Source organism: Erpetoichthys calabaricus, chromosome 4 (assembly GCF_900747795.2).
Source record: "Erpetoichthys calabaricus chromosome 4, fErpCal1.3, whole genome shotgun sequence".
Lineage (NCBI taxonomy): Eukaryota > Metazoa > Chordata > Cladistia > Polypteriformes > Polypteridae > Erpetoichthys > Erpetoichthys calabaricus.
Genome location: NC_041397.2, coordinates 236,116,367 through 236,140,814, shown reverse-complemented (window position 1 = coordinate 236,140,814; position 24,448 = coordinate 236,116,367). Strand labels below are relative to the sequence as shown.

The 24,448-nt window shown below is 39.7% G+C and overlaps 1 protein-coding gene across 3 annotated transcripts in view; it reads right to left on the bottom strand.

Annotated features, from left to right (window-relative positions):
* Window positions 1–648: 648 nt before the first annotated feature.
* LOC114650674 (cilia- and flagella-associated protein 44) overlaps window positions 649–24,448 on the bottom strand; it is a 106,460-nt gene continuing 82,660 nt past the window's right edge. For all 3 annotated transcript variants that reach the window (XM_051927052.1, XM_051927051.1, XM_028800457.2), the window contains 11 exons: window positions 22,555–22,732; window positions 18,901–19,392; window positions 15,368–15,571; window positions 15,083–15,272; window positions 12,749–12,859; window positions 8,618–8,748; window positions 8,410–8,526; window positions 5,179–5,380; window positions 3,998–4,158; window positions 1,466–1,600; window positions 649–1,370 (listed from right to left, as the gene is read on the bottom strand). In XM_051927052.1, coding sequence (XP_051783012.1) covers window positions 1,203–1,370; window positions 1,466–1,600; window positions 3,998–4,158; window positions 5,179–5,380; window positions 8,410–8,526; window positions 8,618–8,748; window positions 12,749–12,859; window positions 15,083–15,272; window positions 15,368–15,571; window positions 18,901–19,392; window positions 22,555–22,732 — 2,089 coding nt within the window. In that variant the 3' untranslated portion in view covers window positions 649–1,202. The remainder of the gene's footprint in view (window positions 1,371–1,465; window positions 1,601–3,997; window positions 4,159–5,178; window positions 5,381–8,409; window positions 8,527–8,617; window positions 8,749–12,748; window positions 12,860–15,082; window positions 15,273–15,367; window positions 15,572–18,900; window positions 19,393–22,554; window positions 22,733–24,448) is intronic.

The following is a 24,448-nucleotide window of genomic DNA, read 5'->3' as shown; positions in this document are numbered from 1 at the left end:
TCTTCAGAAGAGGGAGGCAGTCAGCAATTATTTGGGAAGAATTTCCTCAGGGAATTGTAATTGTAGATGGAGTAATCACTTTGGAGTGATTACTAGGGGAGGTATACCAGGGGAGTCATTGTAGTTGGTGGGAATTATTTTTGGGGATACTAACTGCTGAGGAATTGTTTTTTTTTTTTGTTAAAGATAGGAGGGGGGAGCAGACAAGCATCAGCGTCCCTGGCTGTAATCTACTATAATTGCTCACTCACGCATACTGCTTTTTTTTTTCTTTAACAAGTTAGCCTTGGGTTTATTTAATTAGCCAATTAAGAAATGCAAATGTTGAGTCAGTGCTGCTAACACCCTGCTATTGTGGCAGACAGCTCTAAAATCAGTAATTAAATCGCAGCCTAGTGTGAAAAATTACTTTTTGGGAAAACTTCTGACCCTTAAGACCCTGAAGGAGAAGTTATGTGAACTAATGTCACAGCCTAGAGGTGATGGCTTCACACACATTAGCAATTAAAAGCAACAAACAGCCAAACTAGGGTACAGTGACCGGTAAAAGAGCCCTGGCACCCAAAAGGAAAATAAGCAAGTAAAAGAAAACCAAGGATCCAATGAACTCAAATTGAAAAAGACGGAGAAGAGAAAGAGCTGGAGTCGTTCATTATCAGAAGATTTATTTTGCACAAAGATAAGTTGTTTCTTTCCCAGTTTAAACCATTTGGTATTTGGGGGGTGAGGTATGATGGGGGTGGTGGTGAGTGAGAAGGTTATGTTTTGAATTTGGGAATAGAGTTACGCTGTTAACACTCCTCGGGCATAACAAGAGGAAACAGTGCCACCTACTGATGTAAATGATAGAAAAACCCTTTTAAAAACAAGCTGTCTGGCAGCAGACCTAGCCAGTGAGCCCATCCATATAAAGGAGGAAATTAAACAGATCGGTTACCAGGCTTTAAAACGGCAAGCTCTGTCTCTGCAAGCCAGACGCCACTGAATCTGGAAGGGGCCCAACTCCCTCAGACAAATATATATATAGAGAGAGCTAAAATTTATTTAAACAGCAGCCATTGAGGTGATGTTGTTATTCTTTGGCAAAACAGAAAACGTTCAAAATTAAAATCATTTGGCAAAGAAATGGGAGCTGTGAGAAACCGAGAAATAAAACATGTTTTGTTCTGGAGCATTCTCTCAGCACTAGCCTCCTTAGCACCCTACACATTGGGTGGCTGAGCTGGGGGAAGAATGTGTCCCCCTTTTCTGGAGAGAAGGTCAATCTCGTCCTGCAGGATCTCAATCTCTTGGGCCTGCATCTCTACCAGCTCGATCAATCTTTGCCGCTCCTCTATCTCAGCTTGCGGCTTCCCATGGAACTGCTTGCCCTGTGGACAAAATTTCAAAGCCTCCTTCATTCCTGTACAGGTTAATATTCCTTGGTTTGAGAAACAAAGAAGCCGATAGTGAGAGAGAGGCTTACCAATGACTTCTGCCTGGCATCCAGCTGCTCCTCAAGCTGTGCCTTCTGCATCAGCATGGAGTTGAGCTCGTCCAGTTTTTGAGTGTTGGCACGGGTCACCTCAGCCTGTTGCATCTTCATTTCCCATATCTTTTTCTGGAAATGGAGACCTTTAGTTTAGAAGTAAAACCTACTTTTTGGTTTAAACCTAATTAACCTCTGCCATAAACATTAGATGAGCCTCTGACCATAAGCCAGACCCCAGGACTTTAAAACAATTAACAATTCAGGACCTGAATTCATCAAACCATCTGATCCAGTCTTGCTATTTGATAGTTTAAATGCTATTTAATATACATATCATTTTGTTTTTTTTAATTTAATCTACCCTTTCAATTTTTTGCACACACATGAGACAAAACTATACCACTTTAGTATTATTTGGACCTGGACATGTGTTTGGAGTGTTATGTCAAAGTTAACCAGCAAATTAAGAAATGATAGGATAACTGTGGGTGCCAATGATTGAGGCACAGGTGAGTACAGATCAGAGTAAGGATGTATACAGCACCATCCACTGGGTTATTTTGGAAATACATTGAGTTTATGAGTGTGTCTTGCAGATTCAGTGACATATGATAAACAGGAATTCCTCATTATATAAATAACTAGGGGGCTTCGGTTGCCAACCCCCTTGCCTGCGCTATGCGCCAGCAACTTCGCATCTCTGCCGCTCGCAAACAACAAAACTTTTAATTCTCGTGGATAGGCCTCTTCATTGGGAAGAAACACTACTTTTCCCTGATGGCAACATGACTTAGATGATCTACAAGTCTCTGCCTTAAATTTTAAAGCCAAACAATACCTACGTACTTCTGTCATATCACCTATGTCCATATATTCAATTTATTTTTGCTTTCACCTTTTCGTCAATGTCGCATTGAATTTTGATTCCGTTTTTGGAATTACTTTGTGACAACACCCGTTTCTTTCTCTCTACACGAACTGTGTCTGACAATAGCATTCATACAAATGAGAAATGATTGAACCGTGTACGTGGTTGTAAATGTTTTAGACGTGGACAGGACTTTTCCAAATCTCTTTGCATAAAGTCTTGTCTCGCTGGGCTTGAAATTTTCTCTTAAATAACCAATCTTTTAACTCTCGCAGATACGCCTCTTCATTGGGAAGAAACTATACTTTTCCCTGATGGCAACACGAATTAGACGATCTACAAGTCTCCGACTTAAAGTTTAAATCCGAACAATATATTCAGTCTCTTTTCGCTGTTCCGTTATTTCACAGAGTAATAATTTCCATTTGTTTCCGCTAATGCGATCTTTACTATCATTTTTTTGAGACTTTGAATTTTCGTACTTCCAGTATCTCTAACCTGCTCTGCATGTGTATCGCGCCAACGTTTTTAAACTCTTAACGACTTTCTACTCTTTGTGTTTTATTTCTGGCCCCAGGTGTGGTTAAATCTCTTGGCACAAAGTCTCGTCTTGCGGGACGTGAAAGTGTCTCTCTTCAAAAGATCATGTCTCGTTGCAGAATAAAATTTTTTATTATAATAGAGAGTTGTTAACTGTAAATCTAAGCAATGTGAGTTTGAATTTAGTAGGCTGCCTTCCCACTGCCTTCATTTAACTGATGCGAAAGCGGTTAAGTCAAAATACCTTAAAGTTAAGGAAATAAAAATGAGAAAAAATGTAAATAAATGACAGAGCCCTCCAAGGACAATACATGGCATAATGAGTAAAATGGCTTCAGGTGATTGGTAGAGTAGTTACTGATACCTTGGTTGCAGGAACTGTCACAGTACAATGGTTAGTCGTTAAATGTGTCATTACAATTTATAATTACGAACTGTTGTGTGGAACTACTAGTGAATATATATTCCTCCAGCATATTCTCATAAGTCTTTTAGGCCCTGATATAGAAAAATGTTCTAAATGCATAATGTAGCCAACATGATGCTTTGGGGATGTGGATGTTTTTTCAGGATGATCCCTTGTTTTGAGCTTAAAATCAAGAACTTGACTTTGTAGCAAAAAAATGTTTCGTCTGTTCCTTTCTTTAAAATGATCACTGCTGTGTTTTTGGGGTCATTTCAATGGCTTACAAATTCTCTTGAACACTCCACTGATTGAAATTTTCCAAAAAAATGTTTCTTGGATTTTCTTTGTAAATTCCTTGGCCTTTATTATGTAGTTTTTGTTAGTTGAAAGATTACTCAAACATCCCAAGGATAGGTATATTTAACCTGAGAGCATACACAACACTTTAACTTCACATGACTAAAATCCTTTCTGCAAAAAGTGAGTCAAATTAGTGAGGGTGTGCTAATTTTGGACTGTGAGTGATCGGCAGATCAAAGAATTTCTAAGTGAATTTGTACAGTTTTTCCCAGTGCTTTTCTTTCTTTGTTACCATGAGTAAGATGAGAATATAACATTAAGTCAAACACTTTCCTTACTCGTATCTGCCACAGGGAACGTACTGAGATCTACCCAAGCTCATCCTGTTACTTTGTACAATACCAGTACTTACCTCCCAGGCTTCCATTTCTCTGGCGAATATGACTTCATTCACTCTGGCCTTTTCTTTCATTTCCTCCACATTCCGGTTGACAGAAACAACCTGCAAAGCTTGCAGATCCACCACCCTGCCAAATTTCAGCTGCATCAGCTGCTTGGACTTTTCTTGCAGCACTAAAACAAAAAGAAAGAGGCTGAAAGAGCAGACACAATGATTCTTTGATATTCAAACGTCACAGTTGGACTGTCTAGGGCATCTCTGCTACCACAGTTCTGGAGTATCCTCACATACCTGCTGAACAGACATGAATAACATCAAATATTGCAATATTCTACTGTATATGTGTATTGCATACTATTTACATTTTTTATTTAATTATTGTATTGCATTTCTGTCAAATGTTCTGAGCAGACGTACAAGTAGGAATTTCATTGTACTACATAGAGAAGACTCGACAAGGCTCAACACAAAATAGAGACTGATCGCCTAAAGCTCCGCTGTTGCCCTGTTGTGGAATTTAAGGCCAGTTCTAAACAGAGCAAGAAAGATGTCTGCAGTATCATGAGCAGAGGGACTCACGCAGATGCTCTGCTAAACTTTGGTGTAAGCTGGAGCCTTTCCATCACTATTAGTTGGGGCAGACAAATAAGCCACTAGGAGGCACTGATTTCTATGGGCTACAAGTGTTTGGTGCAACTTCTGATCTCCGAATTGACCCCAGCAGCATGGAGATAGGTGGTAGAGCACACTGTAGTGAGAATTGTGATTGGAAATAAAGGAAGAGGTGAAAATATTTTTGGTGTGAGCAAGGTGTAAGAGCAGGTTAACTGGCCCTTCCTGGATAAGGAATATTGTATTTTTACTTTCTAGTATATATATTTCAGTGACAATCCATTCCTTTTCGGAACTTACTCAATTCAATGTAACTGATTTTACATTACATGGGGAATTGAACAATTTACTGTCTAGTAATACTGTAATGGGCAGGGTGTAGGAAATACTGAACTGTTGCACCATTTTAGCTTTATATTGGTAGTGACCGTCTCTGCTGTATTGGTTATTATTTTAACTTTACCAAGCTATAAACATTCCAGGCTGAACAAGCATCTTTCCCCAGAATAGGATGTAAGTCAGTGCTCAATTCAAATTCTCAAACCCTGAGTGTGCTTTTAAAAAGCTTCTTATAAACTGACTCTGAATCTTGGTCTCCATGTCTCTTCTGTCCCTGTTGAGCTGAACATGTTGCTGTCTTGCTTTCTTGTAGAGGTCCCACTGATTGACTTTTTCCACATGCAGCTCCTGAATTCTCTGTTGCAGTTGTGTCAGTGCTTGATTGGTGAATATGAGAGCCTGGGAGAGGTCGTTAGGAAGGCTGACATTATTCACAAACTCGATCTGTGGAAAAAGTGCAAGAATCAGAGGCAGAGAATATAAAAAATGACAAACGTTAAAAAGGATACAAGCCAACTAATCAGGAAAGCCTTGGATACATTGAGACCGTCACTTTGTATTTATAGGGCAGAAGTTAGTCTACAAGATGGTATAGCCCATTCCATTTTGCAGTGTTGTTCAATATTTCAATTAAATTAAAAGCAGTGATTGTTTCATAGTTTGTTTGCACTTTGATGAGTTGCCCATTACTCAAGACTTTACTTATTATTTTACAGATTTTTCATAATTCTTCTGTTATAGATGTGACCAAATAGATATTGACATTCTGGGTCTTTTAATCTTATTATCTACTAGCCGACGCCCGCCGTACCATACGGCGATGTAAGAATAGGAATGGAAAACGGTGAGAAAGGAATTCAGAAATCAAGAAGATATAAATACTTCTTGAAAGACGGAGTTGTGAATAGGTGTTTTGGTGGAGACGACAGATAATGAGTCGAAAGATCTAACCCTAGAAAAAGCCATGTACAACTGACCGTGGCTGAAGACTGGTTGTTGTAGATTAATGCAAATCTTTGCAAACGTTTGTCCTTGGGACTTGTTGATAGTCATGGAGAAGGCGAGTCTGAGTGGGAATTGTGCGTGTTTAAATTTAAAAGGGAGATTGGTGTCAGAAGGAAGGAGAGAGATTCTGGGAATGAAGATTGTTTCAGAATTTTGGATAGCGATCAGTCTGCACTCAACAATATTTGTATGTATTCAGGTAACGATGAGTCTTGCTCCGTTGCAAAGACCTTTTGATGGCATAATATTTCAGAGGAGCATAACTACAGCTCCCAGCTTCAGATGAAGGATATGGGGAGGCATGCCAGTTGGTGTGAGGGTGTGTAAAAACTCCTGTGGGTATGTTAGTTGATCATTAGGATCGTCACTGACTACTGTATCTACACTCTTGAAGGTCACTTTTTCACCCTGTATAAGATCAAGAACTTTGTTGTTAATATGTAGAGAATCGTTGTTTGTGACGCTCAGTATTGGTCTTGTAGCAAGTTCTTGGGGAGTCACAGTCGAGAAATTAATATCACTGTAAAGTTGAGCAACTGGGTCTTGTTGTTGTGGTAAACATTGAGAAGGTAGTTCTGCCGTGTCTCTAGTTTTACTTTCCTGAACTTGAAGAAGCCATCGAACAAATTGAATTTCACTTTCGAGAGCTCTCATATTTTTTGTGAGTTTTAGGACTTTCATTTTGTTCCACAGCCTCTGTTTGTTGATGGAAGAGGCAGCGGTGAGGGCTCGAGAACCGTGGAAGATAACAGGCAGTATTTGGTGGAAATTAGGAATACTGTCGTTCATTTTATAACAAAGGCTTAGGAAACAACTGTCGCAGTATTACGAAAATAGGAAGGAGTGAAACGAATAGCAAGGAGTGAAACCAATGCCAATGGTCGACAGAGTACCTTCCTGTAGCAGGCTACGGAAAAGACTCCCAGGCGCACACATGGCTGAATTGAAAGGTCACGCGGTCAGGCTAGATATAGGGCAGTGACGTGACACCAATGGGGTCATGAGAGAGGAGCGGGGAACGCAGTAGTCCGATGGAGGAATAGAAATTGAGAAAAGCAGCATGGGGGTGTATGGGAGGCCTCAGGCAGTGTGGAGAAGGGTTTGGAAGAGCAGGAATAGGAATCGAGAAATGCCATGTCGGCTGCGTGTGGGCGGGACCACTTTTGAAGAGGAAGCAGGACGAACCAGAAGAGAAATATATATAAGAGATGGACAGGTGGGTGCTACTGTAAAGCTGCCACCTCATGGATCCTCCATTCTAGGTATGAGACTTGTGCCTGGTCACTGTCTGTGTGGCGTTTGCATGTTCACCCTGTGTTAGAGTTTTCCTCAGGAACATCTCCAAACATATGCATACTACGTTACATGGCAATTCTAAATTGCCTTCAATATGAGTGTGAATGTGGGTTTGTGTGTGATTGTGGCCTGTTCTAGAATGGAACCCTGGCTGTTTCTGAACTTGGGCCCAGTGTTGCCAGGATAGGCTTTGTCCCCCCCAATGATCATGAAATGGATTAAGTGGTGTCACACACATGCACATGGGGGGCAGCTAAAGGGCTTGGGTAAGGGCAGTTCTGAGTCATACCAGGATGTGGCAGAGTGCACTGACTCTTTTTCTCCCTTTCCTGTAGACCAAGCACGGGAGATTCCACCTGGCTCTCTTGACGTCACTTCCGGGACCGAGCCTATGGAAGGAGACCTTGCCGGCTCCGGCCCCTGTGATGTCACATCCGGGCTCGAACCAATGACTGAAGACCTTCATGAGCCCGACCCATATGATCTCACTTCCTGTCTTCCCCTTTAAAAGCCTGCACCTTTTCTCTATTCCCTCAGTTCAGTTTTGGACTCGGTTTTGTGCACATCAGTGCTGTATCTCATTTTACGTGGCTGCCCCAAACCCTGCTATGTCTCATTGTGAGTTTTGTGACAGTGGGTTTAAGAATGTTATGTCATGTTGTCTATATACAGTCAAAAAAATCGTGATCATTAGAGACACGCTTCGGAAAGGACCTTCATTTACCGCTACAAGTTTGTTTTATCTTATTACTAATCACAACTTCTAGTTGCCATTTTTGTGAAAATGGTTACTCCTGGATCTTATTACAATTGAATTATTTTCTTGCATTATAATATGGTTCTTCCTGTGATAGCACCTGAAAGTAAAAAGCAAGCACATGCAACACTCAAGATGAAATATAATGTAGTAAGTGTTCTGCAACCCCACCACATCTAAGGATATACTTCAGTTTCAAATGAAACAGTAGAAAAAGGATAGATTAATAACAGAGGAAAAAAGAAAAGTCGACTGTTTATGTTTTGTGACAATCATGTGGGATTCAAGCCCAGAATGCTGGATCAGTGAGGCAGCAGCTAAACCATTGTCCCACAGAGTCACACATAAAAGACACTATGGCTTACAAAATACAGCTAAAGCTTGTCAAGATGTACAGTATAGATTCTTCACTCACTTGATGCAGCCTTAATGGAACCACGACAATCAGCTCATTGAGTTTCTGCTGCTTCTCCCGCTGAAAGAGCTCCAGTTCAGCTTCTGCAGCTTTCAAGCTGGCATTGACAACCTTCAGCTAAAAAACAGAAAGCACTAATTGTCATATTTTACGTCAACTTGTTTGCACAGGTATTTTGATATTTTGAAAGTTCAAGGGAAAAGAAAACCTTTTTAGCAATAGAGTCGTTCTCTTTCTTTAAGTTATCTGCAATTTTCTTTTCTTCTGTCAAAGCTTCCTCAATGTCCATTCGTTTTTCTCTCAGCTGGATTGTATTTTCAAAAATGTCTGGATCACAGTCTATAACAAATGAAGAACAGGAATAAAGTCCATAAGAGATGAAAACCACTCTTGGAAATTATACTACAGAACAGCACAGGGGAGTATATACAGTATATCCACATATACCATATATTCAGCGTACATTTCTAACACTTTATTTTACTGTGTGAATTACAGGTCTCAGCCAAAAAGGTACAGAAATACCTGAGGGACATAAAATACTGTACACTGAAAGCACCTGGGTCTTATATTAATTCATTAAATCATGTTGTACCTTGCTCAAAGTCATAAATAAAAATGCTGAGCAGGCCTGATGTCATTAATTTAAGGGTAGTAAAAAGGAAAAAGCGACTTCAGGTACCTTAAAGGAATATTCCATCTGTTACTTTACACTGTGTTATTTGTAGTAATGGCTGAGAAAAATGTTTTACTGGAGAGCGGACATAACAAACATCCTGATACAATAAGCTTTTATAGGGACCAAAAATAAACAAACAGCAATCATTATTAAGACGTTCATGAAAAAATCACAAATTATTTGTGTTACAGAATCCATATACCAAAATATATCCAAAAATCCTCTAGTGAATGGTAGGGGTGTGTGCTCAAAGTGTTGGAATTGAAGACCTGTCTGCTTTGACATATTACTCATGTCTTTAGAAGACAAGGTCGATGATAACGCTACTTAAGCATTCTGTTTGCTCTCCGTCCATCAATGCATTACTTTCATGCTATTGGGAGGAATGTCTTCCAGGATGACAATGTTCTTATATACAGCACATGTGTGTTACACATCAGCAATAACGCCATCCAAATTGACACGACCTTCTGATTCCCCAGACCTCAATTCTTATGCACCATTTCTATGAAGACTGCAGAAAACAATTTTCACCTATGTCACTAAGGCTTGAATTGTGACTTTGTCTTTAGTACTAGGGTGTTGTACTGTGTTAGCCATTATGAGTGTAGTGACAAGTCAAGCAAAATGACACCTTTTATTGGCTAACTAGAAAGATTACAACATGCAAGCTGTCAAGGCAACTCAGGCCCCTTCTGAGATATCTTGCCCGAGTTGCCTCAAAAGCTTGCATATTGTAATCTTTTTCGTTAGCCAATAAAAGGTGTCATTTTGCTTGACTTCTCACTTGACTTTGTCTTGGAAGAATGATAGCAGTGGTCGAATTTATGACATCAAACAATACTAGAAGCTGTTTAATTGTGCCAGTGCCATATTATTGGTGTGTTATCGTTTTTTGGCCACTTTTTTGTTATCTGCATATCTATTCAATAGTGTGTTTAATTCACGGCTACTATGACATATTAGGTATAAACAGGAATATATACATATACAGTATTAGGGCTGTCAAAAAAAAAAAGATTAAAACTTTAATTTGCAATCAATTGTAAAATGTAATTTGATTAGTCTTAATTAATCATGTTTAAACAAGGTAGTTCAGCAATGTCCAGGACAGTCCCAAGAGTAAAACTGCTGTTCAGTTTCTTAGCTGCCTGAACCGTGTTGACTTCTGTCTTTCATTTAAAATCTTGAATCACAACACATGCGAAAGTAATGTATAAGAACTGTCAGACCCCGCTGAGTGATGCGACTCAGCCTTATATCTTCAGCTCTATTTAGAGGGCTACAGTCCGATGTGATCCATTTTTACAATAAATGGCAGCAGTTCATGCTTTGGATTTTTTCACTACTGGGTATAAGTTGAGTTGTACATTCACAGATTGTAGTTGGCAGAGTTTTTAACAGCGGCATCATGCATGTTTTGCTCTTAAGGATATTATACTTCTGTGATATAAAAATCTGCCCACACTAAGTTTACAAGTAACAATAATTTTGTCCTTTCAGTTGTGTGGGAGGATTTAATATCAAAAGCAATTATCATTAACGTGGTCTTTGTTAGCCATTGTTAATGGATTAAGGGTGTTGTGCAACCAACAGTTCTTCTACTTTCCACATTTTACCTCAATTTTATTTAAATTTTATTCCTTTGTGTACGACTTGACAGCTGTTTGTGTACTTCGCAGATTGAGGACCAATGCTCTTATGTATATAACTACATTAATATATAAAACTACTTTTATGTAACAATTAAAGAACATTTCAGTTATTTTAGTTTATTTAAAAACTAAGCGATTTTAAAGACAATCTTTAAAATTGGAGTAAGTTTTTAGTCAAGAATGTCAACCTCACCAGGTCTGCTGTTACCATCACACTCAGCCTGGCAGCCCCCAGTTTGAAACCCACTGGCTTAAACTGCAAGGAGTATTGAACAACGCATGTGCCTAAAGCGAATAAAGAAAAATAACATACCGTTGAAATGAATCGCATGCATTACTGCTTTACTTTTGGCAGCCCTACTTCATATATGTATATACAGTATATGTATATATTGTGTTTGTTTTTATTGTTGCAAGTATTGTTATGTGAATATACCATAGGCTTACATATTTTTGTATCTATTATATTTGAGAAGCAGGGGTCAGTTCAATAGTACATTGTAATCTGAGCATGCTCCCCAGCTCTTAATGACAGATTTTTCTGGATGTGGTTTATCTAATAATATTTGCATAAAAATACATGTGTTCAGGATGTTTAGGATTAGAAATGAGTACATTAGAAGGTCAGCACAAGTTGGATGGTTGGGAGACAAAGTCAGAGAGGCGAGATTGCGTTAGTTTGGACATGTGCAGAAGAGAGATGCTGAGTATATTTGGAGAAGGATGTTGAGGATAGAGCTGCCAGGTAAGAGGAAAAGAGGAAGGCCTAAGAGGAGGTTTATGGATGTGGTGAGTGAGGACATGCAGGTGATGGGTGTAACAGAACAAGATGCAGAGGACAGAAAGATATGGAAGAAGATGATCTGCTGTGGCAACGGGAACAGCAAGAAGAAGAAGAAGACACGTGTTTAGGATGTTAAGAGCATACAACTGCATACCTGACATATGGATCATGTGACACGAGTACATTGAGATTTTACTTGTGGATGCTTTGCTATTGTTTGCTGCACACAACACAGGGTGAGTAATAGCTAAAAATGATCATTTTTGGGTGGAGTGTTCCTTTAGTGAATAGAGGCACAGTGTTTAATGGTGCTGCTTTGCAGTTCAGGCAAACTGAGCTTGATTTTGAGTGTGCTAAGGGGTTTTCTTTTCTTTCTGGATTTGTTTTTGCAATTTCCTCCCAGACTGCTGAGTTCTGAAAATGTTTGGCCTAAGAAATGTAGTTGTCAGAATGCCATAAATTTGTAACACTTTAACGTTATACTAAACAGAGCTTTTTGGACTTACAAAGTTAATAAAGAAGTTACAGAATATGAAAGAATTTCAAATAAAACCTTAATTCAATTTATATTCTATGTACGCTTCTTATTATTCTAACTAGGACAGCTAATGTTTTGGATATTTTCAGAACTGGCAAAAAAAACAAATATAAGCTTAGAAAAGAATAATTTTTTGTGTGTGTTTGTTAATAATTCTATAATAAAAATAAATGTGTATTCCATTGCATTGCAATTACCATTCAGTAGAATAGATATGTTTCAGTTTCATGAAGGACAGCAAGTAACTCAAGTAATTATTTAAAATATTTACATATTCAAGAAGAATGAGGACTTTGTTGTAAACAAACAGTGAATGCTTCTGCTTTAATACTGTACATCAGAGTTATAATAAATGAAGTAAGATGCTGCCACTTACCTTTAAAAATGTAATTCAATACCAGCAGTTGAATTCTGGCTGATATTTAAAAATGTTTAGGGCAGCTAATCAACATTTTAGGAAGTACAATTATCAGAGGTTATAGAGTTTAAAACATGGGATATTTGCTTAAGAACTAGGGATAATATTTTTTTTATTAATAAGTGTAACACCACAATAAAAGCTAACATATGAAGGGCTCTGACTGGTCACAGTGGTGCACAAGATGGAGTGGTTAGTGGTTGTAGTGTTTCAATTAAAAAGCCTAGTTTTCCAATATTTACTTGTGATGTTGAATAGCACTTACTAGGTGGACAGGTACTCAAATCCAAAGCTCCTGTTTCTGACTCTGAGTCGTCTTCCTCACTGCCCCAAGATGACTCTTCAAGTGACTCATCATCACTCTCTTCATCCTCATCTGAAGAAAAGTAAAATTGTATCTTAGTTTTTCAACAGAGCATGTACAAACAAAAAAACATATTTTAAGGGACAGTTGTGAGTAGAGAAAAGTATGAATACAAATAAAGAAATCTTTATATTATAATAATGTTGTTTTCCCAGTTCAATTTAGGTTTATGTGGCACACTTCTCATTTACTTGTTTAGATCATTATATTTACAAAAACAAACAGGTAAAATAATGCACAAAGTAACATTAAACCACTGATCAATAAAACACACAAACGCCATGTAAATGTGCCTAAATGCCTACATATACTATAAATATATAAGTTTATTGAATATAAACCAGGTTCTTAAGGTCCCTAATACTAATAATATCGGTAAATGGTTAAGAACAGGAAAAATGGATCACTTGTAATGTTGTTGTTTACACGTCTCAGGTTGACACTGGCATGAAATTCACTAAGGTAGATCCTTTCTCAGTTGTGCATCGTTACTTGGGCCACTGGATTCCGACTTCTTCTTCTTCTTCTTCTTTCAGCTGCTCCCGAGTATAAAAGAACAAACTCCACTTCCTCTCTGATGGCCAGTCAGAGCTCTGACTGCAACAATGTCTTTTTCTCACAGCAGGCTGTCTTCATTTCGGCCTTGCTACACTTGTCTCTCCCATAACCAAAGTGAAAACTAATGTTGTCAAATTCCATGCCAGCCAATCTGAGCCTTAGTAGCCCAAATATTTTAAGTATGAGTTAACTGGAAGAAGACTGTATGAGATCTGCTAGAGATCTGATCAGGGAAGGAAAATTCCTCTGATAAATAAATGTACTATATCTTAAAGTGCAGGCTGCAAACAGGGGCATACTGGGTGCCTGCAGAGGGGGCAAGCTACATCAGCACCAGGCACTTGTAGATACAGGGAGTCCTGGAAGGAAGGTACTTTGAACCCTGCTGCTTATTGCTAGAGCAAACTGACTGGCCAGAGCCCTCCATGCTCAGGGGGAGTTTAGAATGTGTAGCTCTAGTATTATGTAGGTAGATGAAAAAAAAAATACCCAAAGCTATTGTTTAAATGGCAGTTTCCTGCAATACCACATTGAGTTTGGACTACAGAAGTAATCTGGGAGAAATGCATGATTGGCACGGTGGTAATGAAGACTGGTGAGAGACAAGGGCATCAGAATGATATATGGAGCATGGCAAGTGGGTGAGTCAACCCACTAAGTTATGGAGAGAACACGTCATAATAGGTAGGCCTAAACAGGTAGCAGGGGTTTTGCTTTCCTTGTCCGTTTATTTGATAGATTATTTATTCCTCATTTGTGTCTATTAAGTAAACCTACTGTTTATAGATTTATTAAAGCTGTTTGGCTATTTTGTATCAGGTTTGGAGACTCTAGTGTTAATACTTTTACTTCAGATTCATCCCACCGTGCAAAGACATGCACTTGAGCTGACAGTTGATGCTAAACTGCCCTGATATTTCTGGCAACCTACTGAGGTTGAGTTCCTGCTCTGTTAGGCCTTGGCTTACCGCATTAGGAATATGCTGGTACAGAAAATGGACGAATGGATACATATTTGTGTGGGTGTGACATTTTCAAGATAAAGACTGTATCTGTTACATTTTATAAACATTATCATTGTATATTTTATAAGACATTAATCTTTGTCTTGCACAGGCTGGGAATTTAGGATGCCAGAGTCATAAATCTGACATCTCTCATAAACAAGTTGAGCCTGCTTTATGTCAGGGAAAGGTCAAAATGAATAGAGAAGATAAAAAGGGTAGAACACTTTCATTTTAGGGAGGAAAAAAGAGCAAGACATAACAGAACAAAATTTAGTTAAAGGATATTTGTTTTGTGGCTATGCTGACCATGAAACATATCAGTAGTGTGCAAGCACAGTACTGTATATATAAAATGGAGGTTGGGTTAGGTTAGGTATGGTACACTTTATTATCCCAGACGGAAATTTGTTTGCAACAGGAAAGTACCAAAACAAAAGAGGCACATGGATGCTGTAGATGTAGTGTACTATGATGACAATATGAACAAGATAAAATTATAAGAAGGGCTCGCTCCATTAGACTCTCAATTTTCATTGCAAACTTTTCATAAGTGGTTGTACCATATGATTATGCTGTGGCTGATATATTCATATTGTAAATAAACATTTTGAGCATAAACATGGTCCAAATCTGACACACACTTGTCACTGGTTCATTACAGAAAACAAACCTTCTTCAGACACCTCTTTTTTCACTCTCTTCACCTTCAGCTTAAACACCTTGGTCAGAAATTTTACAAATTTGTTGTTCTCTCCAAGCTGTGATTGAAATGAAGTATGGACCATCTTCTCACGCTCTAGCAATTTAGCAATGTCTCGCTTTTTCACATCCATCAGTGCACTGCACTCCTCTAGCTTTCTCTGGATAGGGAGACAGAAGACACGAAAACGGAATGAACAGCATATCCAGAATTACTGAAATGAAGGCAGCTGCTCTGCGACTAGCACATACTAACCGTCATCAGCATGCTCTCCTCAATGCGACTGTTGACTTTTTCCTGGAGAGTGTTCTCTCTCCTCTCAAAATCCTTGAGCAGTAGCAACTCCTCATACAGAGTCAAATGACGCAGGTCAGCCATCTTCACACCAATGTCCAGCTGCATCTTTTGATGTCTAAGGAGACGCAATTCTGCATCAAACTTCATCATAATGTCCTCCACCTGCCAAGAAAGGCGCAGGATTATACAGTATAAAAGGCACCATAGGGGGTTAAGGAACATGCAGTGAGGGAGAGCAAAGGAATGCCTTTCCCCTGAAAGCACTAGAGATTACCATAAATATAAGGTTATTGTTAATTAAATTGTATAAAATAAGTAGAAAATAAACTTGGGCAACCTATGAGAACTTTACGAGCAGTCTATGGGAAATGTATGCATAACGTAAGTGCAATGCAATGTTCTTGTATAAATGTTACAATGGATTCAGTGCTTGATCCAAACCAAAAGTATTTTCCACTGAATACCACATAAAAGGGCTCATTATACTAGAGTGATGCAATAATTCCAAATGGAGTACCATATAAAATAACAACAAAATTATTGGCCTCTGAGTGCCCAACTCTTCAACAGCCAGCTCACACACACAGAATACCAATGACTTCTTACTCTCATTTTCACCTTCTCAACTCTAGTTATCTGGTCACATTACTTAAACAATCCCAAAACTCGTCAGCAGTTCAAGTCTCCTGGTTTTCCTAAAAACTTCATTCAAGGGTGCCGATATGAAGATTAACGTGACATTTTGCTTAGATGGAGCTGATGTTATAAACTATATTATTTTTTTTATATATGTTATTATTATTATTTATTTGATTCTTTGTAAATAACAATTTTTTTATACTTCACTTTTCCCCATTTATTCTACATTATTTTTTCTTTAGTTTTACATTTCTGTTATAGTGATTGAATAATATACTGTATTATCTTGTGTAAAACCCTTATATCTCTTTTTTAAACCATTTTTGTCATACAGTGCATCCGCAAAGTATTCACAGCGCATCACTTTTTCCACATTTTGTTATGTTACAGCCTTATTCCAAAAAGGATTAAATTCATTTTTTTCCTCAGAATTCTACACACAACACCCCATAATGACAATGTGAAAAAAGTTTACTTGAGATTTTTGTAAATTTATTAAAAATAAAACAATTGAGAAAGCACATGTACATAAGTATTCACAGCCTTTGCCATGAAGCTCAAAATTTGGCTCAGGTGCATCCTGTTTCCCCTGATCATCCTTGAGATGTTTCTGCAGCTTAATTGGAGTCCACCTGTGGTAAATTCAGTTGACTGGACATGATTTGGAAAGGCACACACCTGTCTATATAAGGTCCCACAGTTGACAGTTCATGTCAGAGCACAAACCAAGTATTAAGTCAAAGTAATTGTGTATAGACCTCTGAGACAGGATTGTCTCAAGGCACAAATCTGGGGAAGGTTACAGAAAAATTTCTGCTGCTTTGAAGGTCCCAATGAGCACAGTGGCCTCCATCATCCATAAGTGGAAAAAGTTCGGAACCACCAGGACTCTTCCTAGAGCTGGCTGGCCATCTAAACTGAGCGATAGGGGGAGAAGGGCCTTAGTCAGGGAGGTGACCAAGAACCCAATGGTCACTCTGTCAGAGCTCCAGAGGTCCTCTGTGGAGAGAGGAGAACCTTCCAGAAGGACAACCATCTCTGCAGCAATCCACCAATCAGGCCTGTATGGTAGAGTGGCCAAACGGAAGCCACTCCTTAGTAAAAGGCACATGGCAGCCCGCCTGGAGTTTGCCAAAAGGCACCTGAAGGACTCTCAGACCATGAGAAAGAAAATTCTCTGGTCTGATGAGACAAAGATTGAACTCTTTGGTGTGAATGCCAGGCGTCACGTTTGGTGAAGCATGGTGGTGGCAGCATCATGCTGTGGGGATGTTTTTCAGCGGCAGGGACTGGGAGACTAGTCAGAATAAAGGGAAAGAGACATCCTGGATGAAAACCTGTTCCAGAGCGCTCTTGACATCAGACTGGAGTGACGGTTCATCTTTCAGCAGGACAACGACCCTAAGCACACAGCCAAGATATCAAAGAGGTGGCTTCAGGACAACTCTGTGAATGTCCTTGAGTGGCCCAGCAAGAGCCCAGACTTGAATCCGATTGAACATCTCTGGAGAGATCTTAAAATGGCTGTGCACTGACGCTTCCCATCCAACCTGATGGAGCATGAGAGGTGCTGCAAAGAGGAATGGGCGAAACTGGCCAAGGATAGGTGTGCCAAGCTTGAGGCATCATATTCAAAAAGACTTGAGGCTGTAATTGCTGCCAAAGGTGCATCGCCAAAGTATTGAGCAAAGGCTGTGAATACTTATTTACATGTGATTTCTCAGTTTTTTTATTTTTAATAAATTTGCAAAAACCTCAAACTTTTTCACGTTGTCATTATGGGGTGTTGTGTGCAGAATTCTGAGGAAAAAAATGAATTTAATCCATTTTGGAATAAGGCTGTAACATAACAAAATGTGGAAAAAGTGATGCTCTGTGAATACTTTCCGGATGCACTGTATGTATAGTGGCAAACTGCTCTCAGAGATGTTCATTTTACTTAACTGTATGTAAAAAGTGATCCTATTATCACCGGCATCATAAAACACGTACTGTACTTGTAGGAATAGGGCAAGTTGTTAAGCATGAAAGCTGTCCTATGGAACAAATGTTGCCCCAGAAGGGCAAAAGACATCATACAGTGCAGCCTCTTAAGGGTCCTGTCCATTATTAAACCCCACTACCTTCAATCTTTGGAAAAAGGAGTACATTAAAAGAAAATTCTGCTGTTTAAAGTGCTGTATAGCCACAAAGATTGTATGTGTTACTTCTTATGCTAATAACTGATGAAGGAACAAGCCTGGCTTTGAATCAAACACACAACAGATGTCTATGATTCTGGTGACCACTCTAAAGCCTCTTCATCTGTCTCAGTGAAACACAATTGGGTTTCATCAACCCACTGACCACGCCCGTTTCTTAAGACTTATAACCACGTTAGTGTTATTGTCCTGCCTTACATATTTCTGTTTCTTTTTCGTACCTCAATGCCATTTGGACCACCTGACACAATGTATACTAAGTAGCCAATTTATTAGGTACACCTGACTGTTCCACGTAACTGAATGCTCTATTAGTGACAGGGTAAGAAAAGTATGGAGGTTCAGGTAGATTTTAAGTATCTTCCATATATTAATGGAATTAGTACATCAGTAATATACATGACGAGGTCACAGGCACATACAGAATGGACCACACAGTCAATATACATGAAAGGGGACAACAAAATCTGGCATGACTTGTGCAGAGTTTCGGACAGATTACAATCCACCGCTAAATACTTGAAGAAAACATTGGTGAAGAAAGAGGTTCATCACAACTCATAATAAGTTATAATGGATGTAATGTGGAATAAAAAAATGCTTGATAGACCTCACAAGCATAGCCCCCTATACCACCCAAATTAAACGCACCTTTTCTAGCAAATGCTTCTGCATGTAAAGATTCTTAATTTCCTCTGCTTGTAAAATCTCTATCTCCAAGTCAGTTAGTGTAGACTCCTGTGGCTCTGAAGGTGTCTGGAGTGAGGATGACTGGGAGCCTTCTTCTGTTTCAGCTGTGTCCGGTGTTGGAACTCCTTCAGTTTGTTCTGCTTTCCCACCAGCAAATCCACCAAACCCAGAAAAATGCTCCGAAGTCTCTGCATTGGTTGAATGTCCTTTTTTTTTGGAGAGTGTCTCCTTGTAAGCAATCAGTGTCTCCTCAGTATACTGCATTTTGCGCTCTGGAACCTCCTGAGGAAGAAGGCTGGGCAGTTTAGGTAGAGGAAGACGCTTTGAGGGCTCCATATTTGCTTGCATATTTTTGAGTTCTTCAACATGTCGACGGATTTGATCTATGCAGGCAATTTTATTGTCCCGGAGAGCCAAAACCTTACTGTTTATCTCTGATTTTGCATCATACATCTAAGGAAAGAAAAACAGGAACATGTTTTGAAAGTTGGTCTCAAAAATAATAAACCTTTTTTTTTATAAATTTAGTACATTTTCATGAAGAACATAAGTCCATACTGTAAATAAAGGTCATGGGGTGCTAGAACCTATCCTGGTAGTAGTGGGCACAAAAAATCACTATCCTGGATGGAATGCTAGTTTATCATATGTACATTGACACACATACCGATATTCACGCCAGTGTTGATTTAAAAATACTAGTCAACCTAACTGCATTGTGAGTGGGGGGGGGGTTGCTGAATGCACGCTAAAGAGATGTGGTCGGATCAGCTGCTGTCTTGCTGCTGCTGCTGGCAAGCTGCGTGTTCTGCTTGTCGCGCTGTGTTTCGATCATTTAAAAGCCTGTACAGCAGCTGTCCTTTTGCCACTTCGTGTCTCTGCCACTCGCATTGTGAAGGGGGGGTTGAACACAAGCTAAGGAGATGTGGTCGGATCATCTGCTGGCTTGCTGCTGCTGCTGGTGAGCTGCATGTTCTGCTTGTCGCGCTGCTCGTCAATCATTTAAAAGCCTGTACAGCAGCTGTCCTTTTGTCTCACTGCTTTGTCCCGCAGGACATTAAAATATCTCTTGCGGTATGTCAAAGTGTCTTCCGAGAAGATCACGTCTCGTCTCCCTCCCAAGATTTTTTTTTATAATAGAGAGACAAATGCAGCTAATTGTGAGCTCATGCCACCAAAGAGCAGTATATCCACTGGATGTGGCCACTTTTCTATTGAAGCTTTTAATACTCAGTGTACAGGATGAATTGAATGCTCTTTCAACAATTAGATCAAGATCACACAAATCTCTTTCTGGTGCCCCAACCTATAATCTATTTGCCTGCCCTATTGATACTTGTTTACTGATAGCAATGTGAGTGAGAGGTGCACACTGGGATTTGTTAACCATACTAGGCGGCAGTGGCTTAAGAGGGATTTGCATGAAGCCCATACAACACTGGCATCAAAAGAACTCTCTGGATTGCAAAGTTTTATGAATGTGTGGAAGGAAGACCATAAAACAGAACTGAAGAGAAAAGAGACAGGCACAATACTTAGTTATTTTCATGCCTTGTATAAAATGGGCTTCAAGCTGCTTTGCTAGGGGACTATTGCTAAATTTATGGCAGACAGTTAGACAACTGGAAGGCCACACAAAGGCAGAACTGTGATATTTTCAAAAAGCCAAAATGGCAGTTACAGCTTCCTGGTGGTGAATTACAAGTACCAGGTATCAGATTTATAAAACATGCATATGAACTAAAAAAAGGCTTGAAATATCCATTAGCCACATTCCATGCAGATGCTGGTCTTTATAAAAGAATATTTCTGTATATTTATTGTAACTCTGACCCATCCATACACACTTATTTTGGAGAAAGTGGGAAATGACAACAGATTTGGTCAAGTAGGTAAATGCAGCCAAACCAGCTAAATGACAACTCAAAACTATTTAAACAGTCATGTATAAAAGGAACAAGCTTTTAGAGACCAGTCAGATATTTTTGTATATAATGATGACTGGCTGATGAGCTGATTTAGAGTTTCAAGAGACATTCTTTTTGAACTATGTGCTGAGTTGTCCCTGGGATTAGAAAGATAGATAAAATCGGTATCTACCTGTTCAGGTTTAACAATGGTTGTGTTTCTGGCAACAGGCACCTAACAGAGGTCACTAGCCTACATGTCAGAATATCTCAGCCATGCTTCAGCCACCATTTGAAGAGGCACTACATTCAGTTTCTGTATGGTATGGTTGTACATGCCAACATAAACAGGGATTAAGCAGCAGTGTCTGGTTTTCTTAACATAATCAGGGAAACTGATAGCACTCATTGCAATAAGGGCACCTAGTGAGGATAAATCTCTTTTGTTAACATCTTTGTTAAATCTCTTTTGTTAAGGTGTTACATTCTATTAGCACATAGGCCATCTGTCATGCCAAGATAATACTGACAAGCTTTGTGGCTTGGTGACCTGTATCAACCCATGAGTCATTTATTTTGAGGCAAAGTAGCATTGGCAAACAATTTGCTGAAGGTGCTATACATAATGACTGGCTTGATGGTAAGGTAACAGGCTAAACTCTCAGTGTTTCATATGACTCATACTATTCATTATAACAGCAGTCATGTCATTATATGTGCCAGGTGATAGCGGCTATCCTCTCAGATGCTGGCACCATAAACCTTTCCTCAACCATAGAGCACAGGGAAGATTTGCTTCAATGCCAAATGATGGCTGGGTGCATCTTGTGTGAGGCTGCTCTGCCTGCCAAAGAAGGTCTGCAGCACTGTGATTTTATATGCATGAGGTTCATTAGTATAGTCCATATACGGTTGTTTCAGGGTGGCAACTGGTTGCGTACATTTACAAGATGATTGTGACAGACTAAACTGCATAGAAGAGAGCCTACACTGGGTTTTATACTGTAAAAGGCGCTATATAGCGCCCGATCCGGCACAGACTCAGGCAGAGGCACATACTTAAATAAAACACGCTTTATTATTTCTTCAGCCGTGGGGCATGTCTTCCCCATGTCCCACAGGCCCAACACAGTCCCAAATACACTCACAATTACTGTCTCTCTATCCACCTCAGCAGCACCACCACTCCTCCTCCTCCTCAGGCTTAGTCCTCCTCCTCCTCCTCCTCCTCCTCCCAACTCTGGCTCTCTCGAGTGGTGGTAGCTGGCCTTTTTTATACCCCACCCGGAAGCGTTCCAGGTACTTGATTACCTGGTCCTAATTGACCTTCCGGGTGGGGCTGACGAGTTGACCAGCTGGGCTGGAAAGTCCATGCAGCTCCCCCTGGCGGCCATCCAAGCCCCCAACCAGGCTGTGGAGGACTCCATCTCCCATGGAGCCTTGCGCCAGGTTGGGGAATCATCGTCCACCAGGGAGGCTGCCACCAAGCGTCCCGGGGGAGGTATTGAGCTGCCCATGGTGGCTCCCCCGAAACAGATGCAGCAGGGGCGTCCCTGCCGGGCATGGGACCCGGCTGTCCTTCACAATACATTTTTTCTTTGTCACATGCATTGTCCTGTTTTTTAGTGTAAGCATATTATGACCCTCAAATCTACGCAAAGTTTTATAAATGAAACTCCCCCACAGAGAGTAAGCTGCTTACACATACCTGCTGCTCAAGAATGACAAGCTGCCGCCTCTTCTTCTCAGGTGTCATGCGCAGGTGCTCTGGGACCGTAAAATCTTTTGCTGTCTTCAATTTGAAATCCCCCATGCTGTCGTAGGCTTCCTTTAATGCATGAACATCTGCCGGATCCTCGTAGTTTTCATCTGGTTTCCTCGCGTATCTGCCAATAAGTTCCAAAGTTATTGCTAAGATTCTTCTTACAAAGTCCCAAACTTGTCTACACAGAAACATGAGCTAGTTATAAACGCCATCTTATGGATGGCATGGTTACTCACACACATATTAAAGCATGGGTGACAAGATGGCACTGTTTCCTCTCTATGTGGAGTTGCAGGTTCTCTTTGCTGTGTCTACATGTGAAGTACTTTAGCCTACCTAAATTGTGTCATGTGATAGTAAAGTGGAGGTCTTAATTGGTTTGAAGCTGGTTAAAATTGAGACCACATTGAAAGGCAAAGTACCTCTTCATGTTTCTGTTAATTACAAACCCATTAGCTTGTAAAAGCTACAGTAATCACGTAAATATTCTTATACAATAGGGACAGTATGAGCATAACATGATGGCGAATGACAATCTATGATATCCTGTTACAACTGCATGAGACTGGCTGTTGTTTTAAATAATGCAGAAAGTCAAGCACAAAATACCTGGCAATACCAAAAAGGATAAATTACTACACCAACAAGAACAGATGACGAGCATACAGTTAAACTAGGAAGACTACAAAAATATTATGGATTAAATATGAAATTAAAATATTGTGGCATGTCAGCAAGACTGAAAGGGAAGGTCTACAGGACAGTAGTGAGACCAGCTATGTTATATGGGTTGGAGACGGTGGCAGTGACCAGAAAGCAGGAGACAGAGCTGGAGGTGGCGGAGTTAAAGATGCTAAGATTTGCACTGGATGTGATGATGATGGACAGGATTAGAAATGAGTACATTAGAGGGTCAGTTCAAGTTGGACGGTTGGGAGACAAAGTCAGAGAGGCGAAATTGCATTGGTTTGGACATGTGCAGAGAAGAGATGCGGAGTATATTTGGAGAAGGATGTTAAGGATAGAGCTGCCAGGTAAAAGGAAAAGAGGAAGGCCTAAGAGGAGGTTTATGGATGTGGTGAGAGAGGACATGGTGGTGGGTGTAACAGAACAAGATGCAGAGGACAGAAAGATATGGAAGAAGATGATCTGCTGTGGCAACCCCTAACGGGAGCAGCCAAAAGAAGAAGAAGAAGAAGTCAATCCCTAAAAGAAAATCTTAGTATAGCCCAGTAGGAGTACTAAGAGACACTGCAAAATACACAAACCGGTGTTCAGGTAATGAAGGGAGAACTTGTATAAAGCACTGGGAAAGTTTTTCCTGTTTTTTTGCAGTTTTAGTGATTATCATAAATAAAATGAAGAAAAGAAATTACATTTTAGAAAAAAGTAATGAGTGTCCAAGCCATTCACTGGAACTACACAGATGTTAACATAGATGTTAGGAAGTTACAAGAGAAGGAAAAGACTAAACTTCGGGACAGTGGCCAGGTGTCTATTGGGAGTAATGCTGTGATTTTGAGTAGACTTACATATACTTTAGTTTCATTACCTATTATAGATGTTCCATTTGAAAGAACACAATTGGACTGTTACCAAAATAGTACGTAGGTTCAAATATGTATTATTATCAGCCAGATCATAGCACGGAGGAATGTGGGCTATTAGCGAGGTTGAAAGGTCTGTTTGAAATACCAAAAAAGCTGGGAATGTAAATTACAAAGCAAAACAAGTAGATGAGACTGAAGGAAGACATTTATCATTTCAGTATTAAAAATGGATTAAATTAGGAATGTTGAAAAATAATACCTAAAAGCTAGTAAAAATAATAATCCTT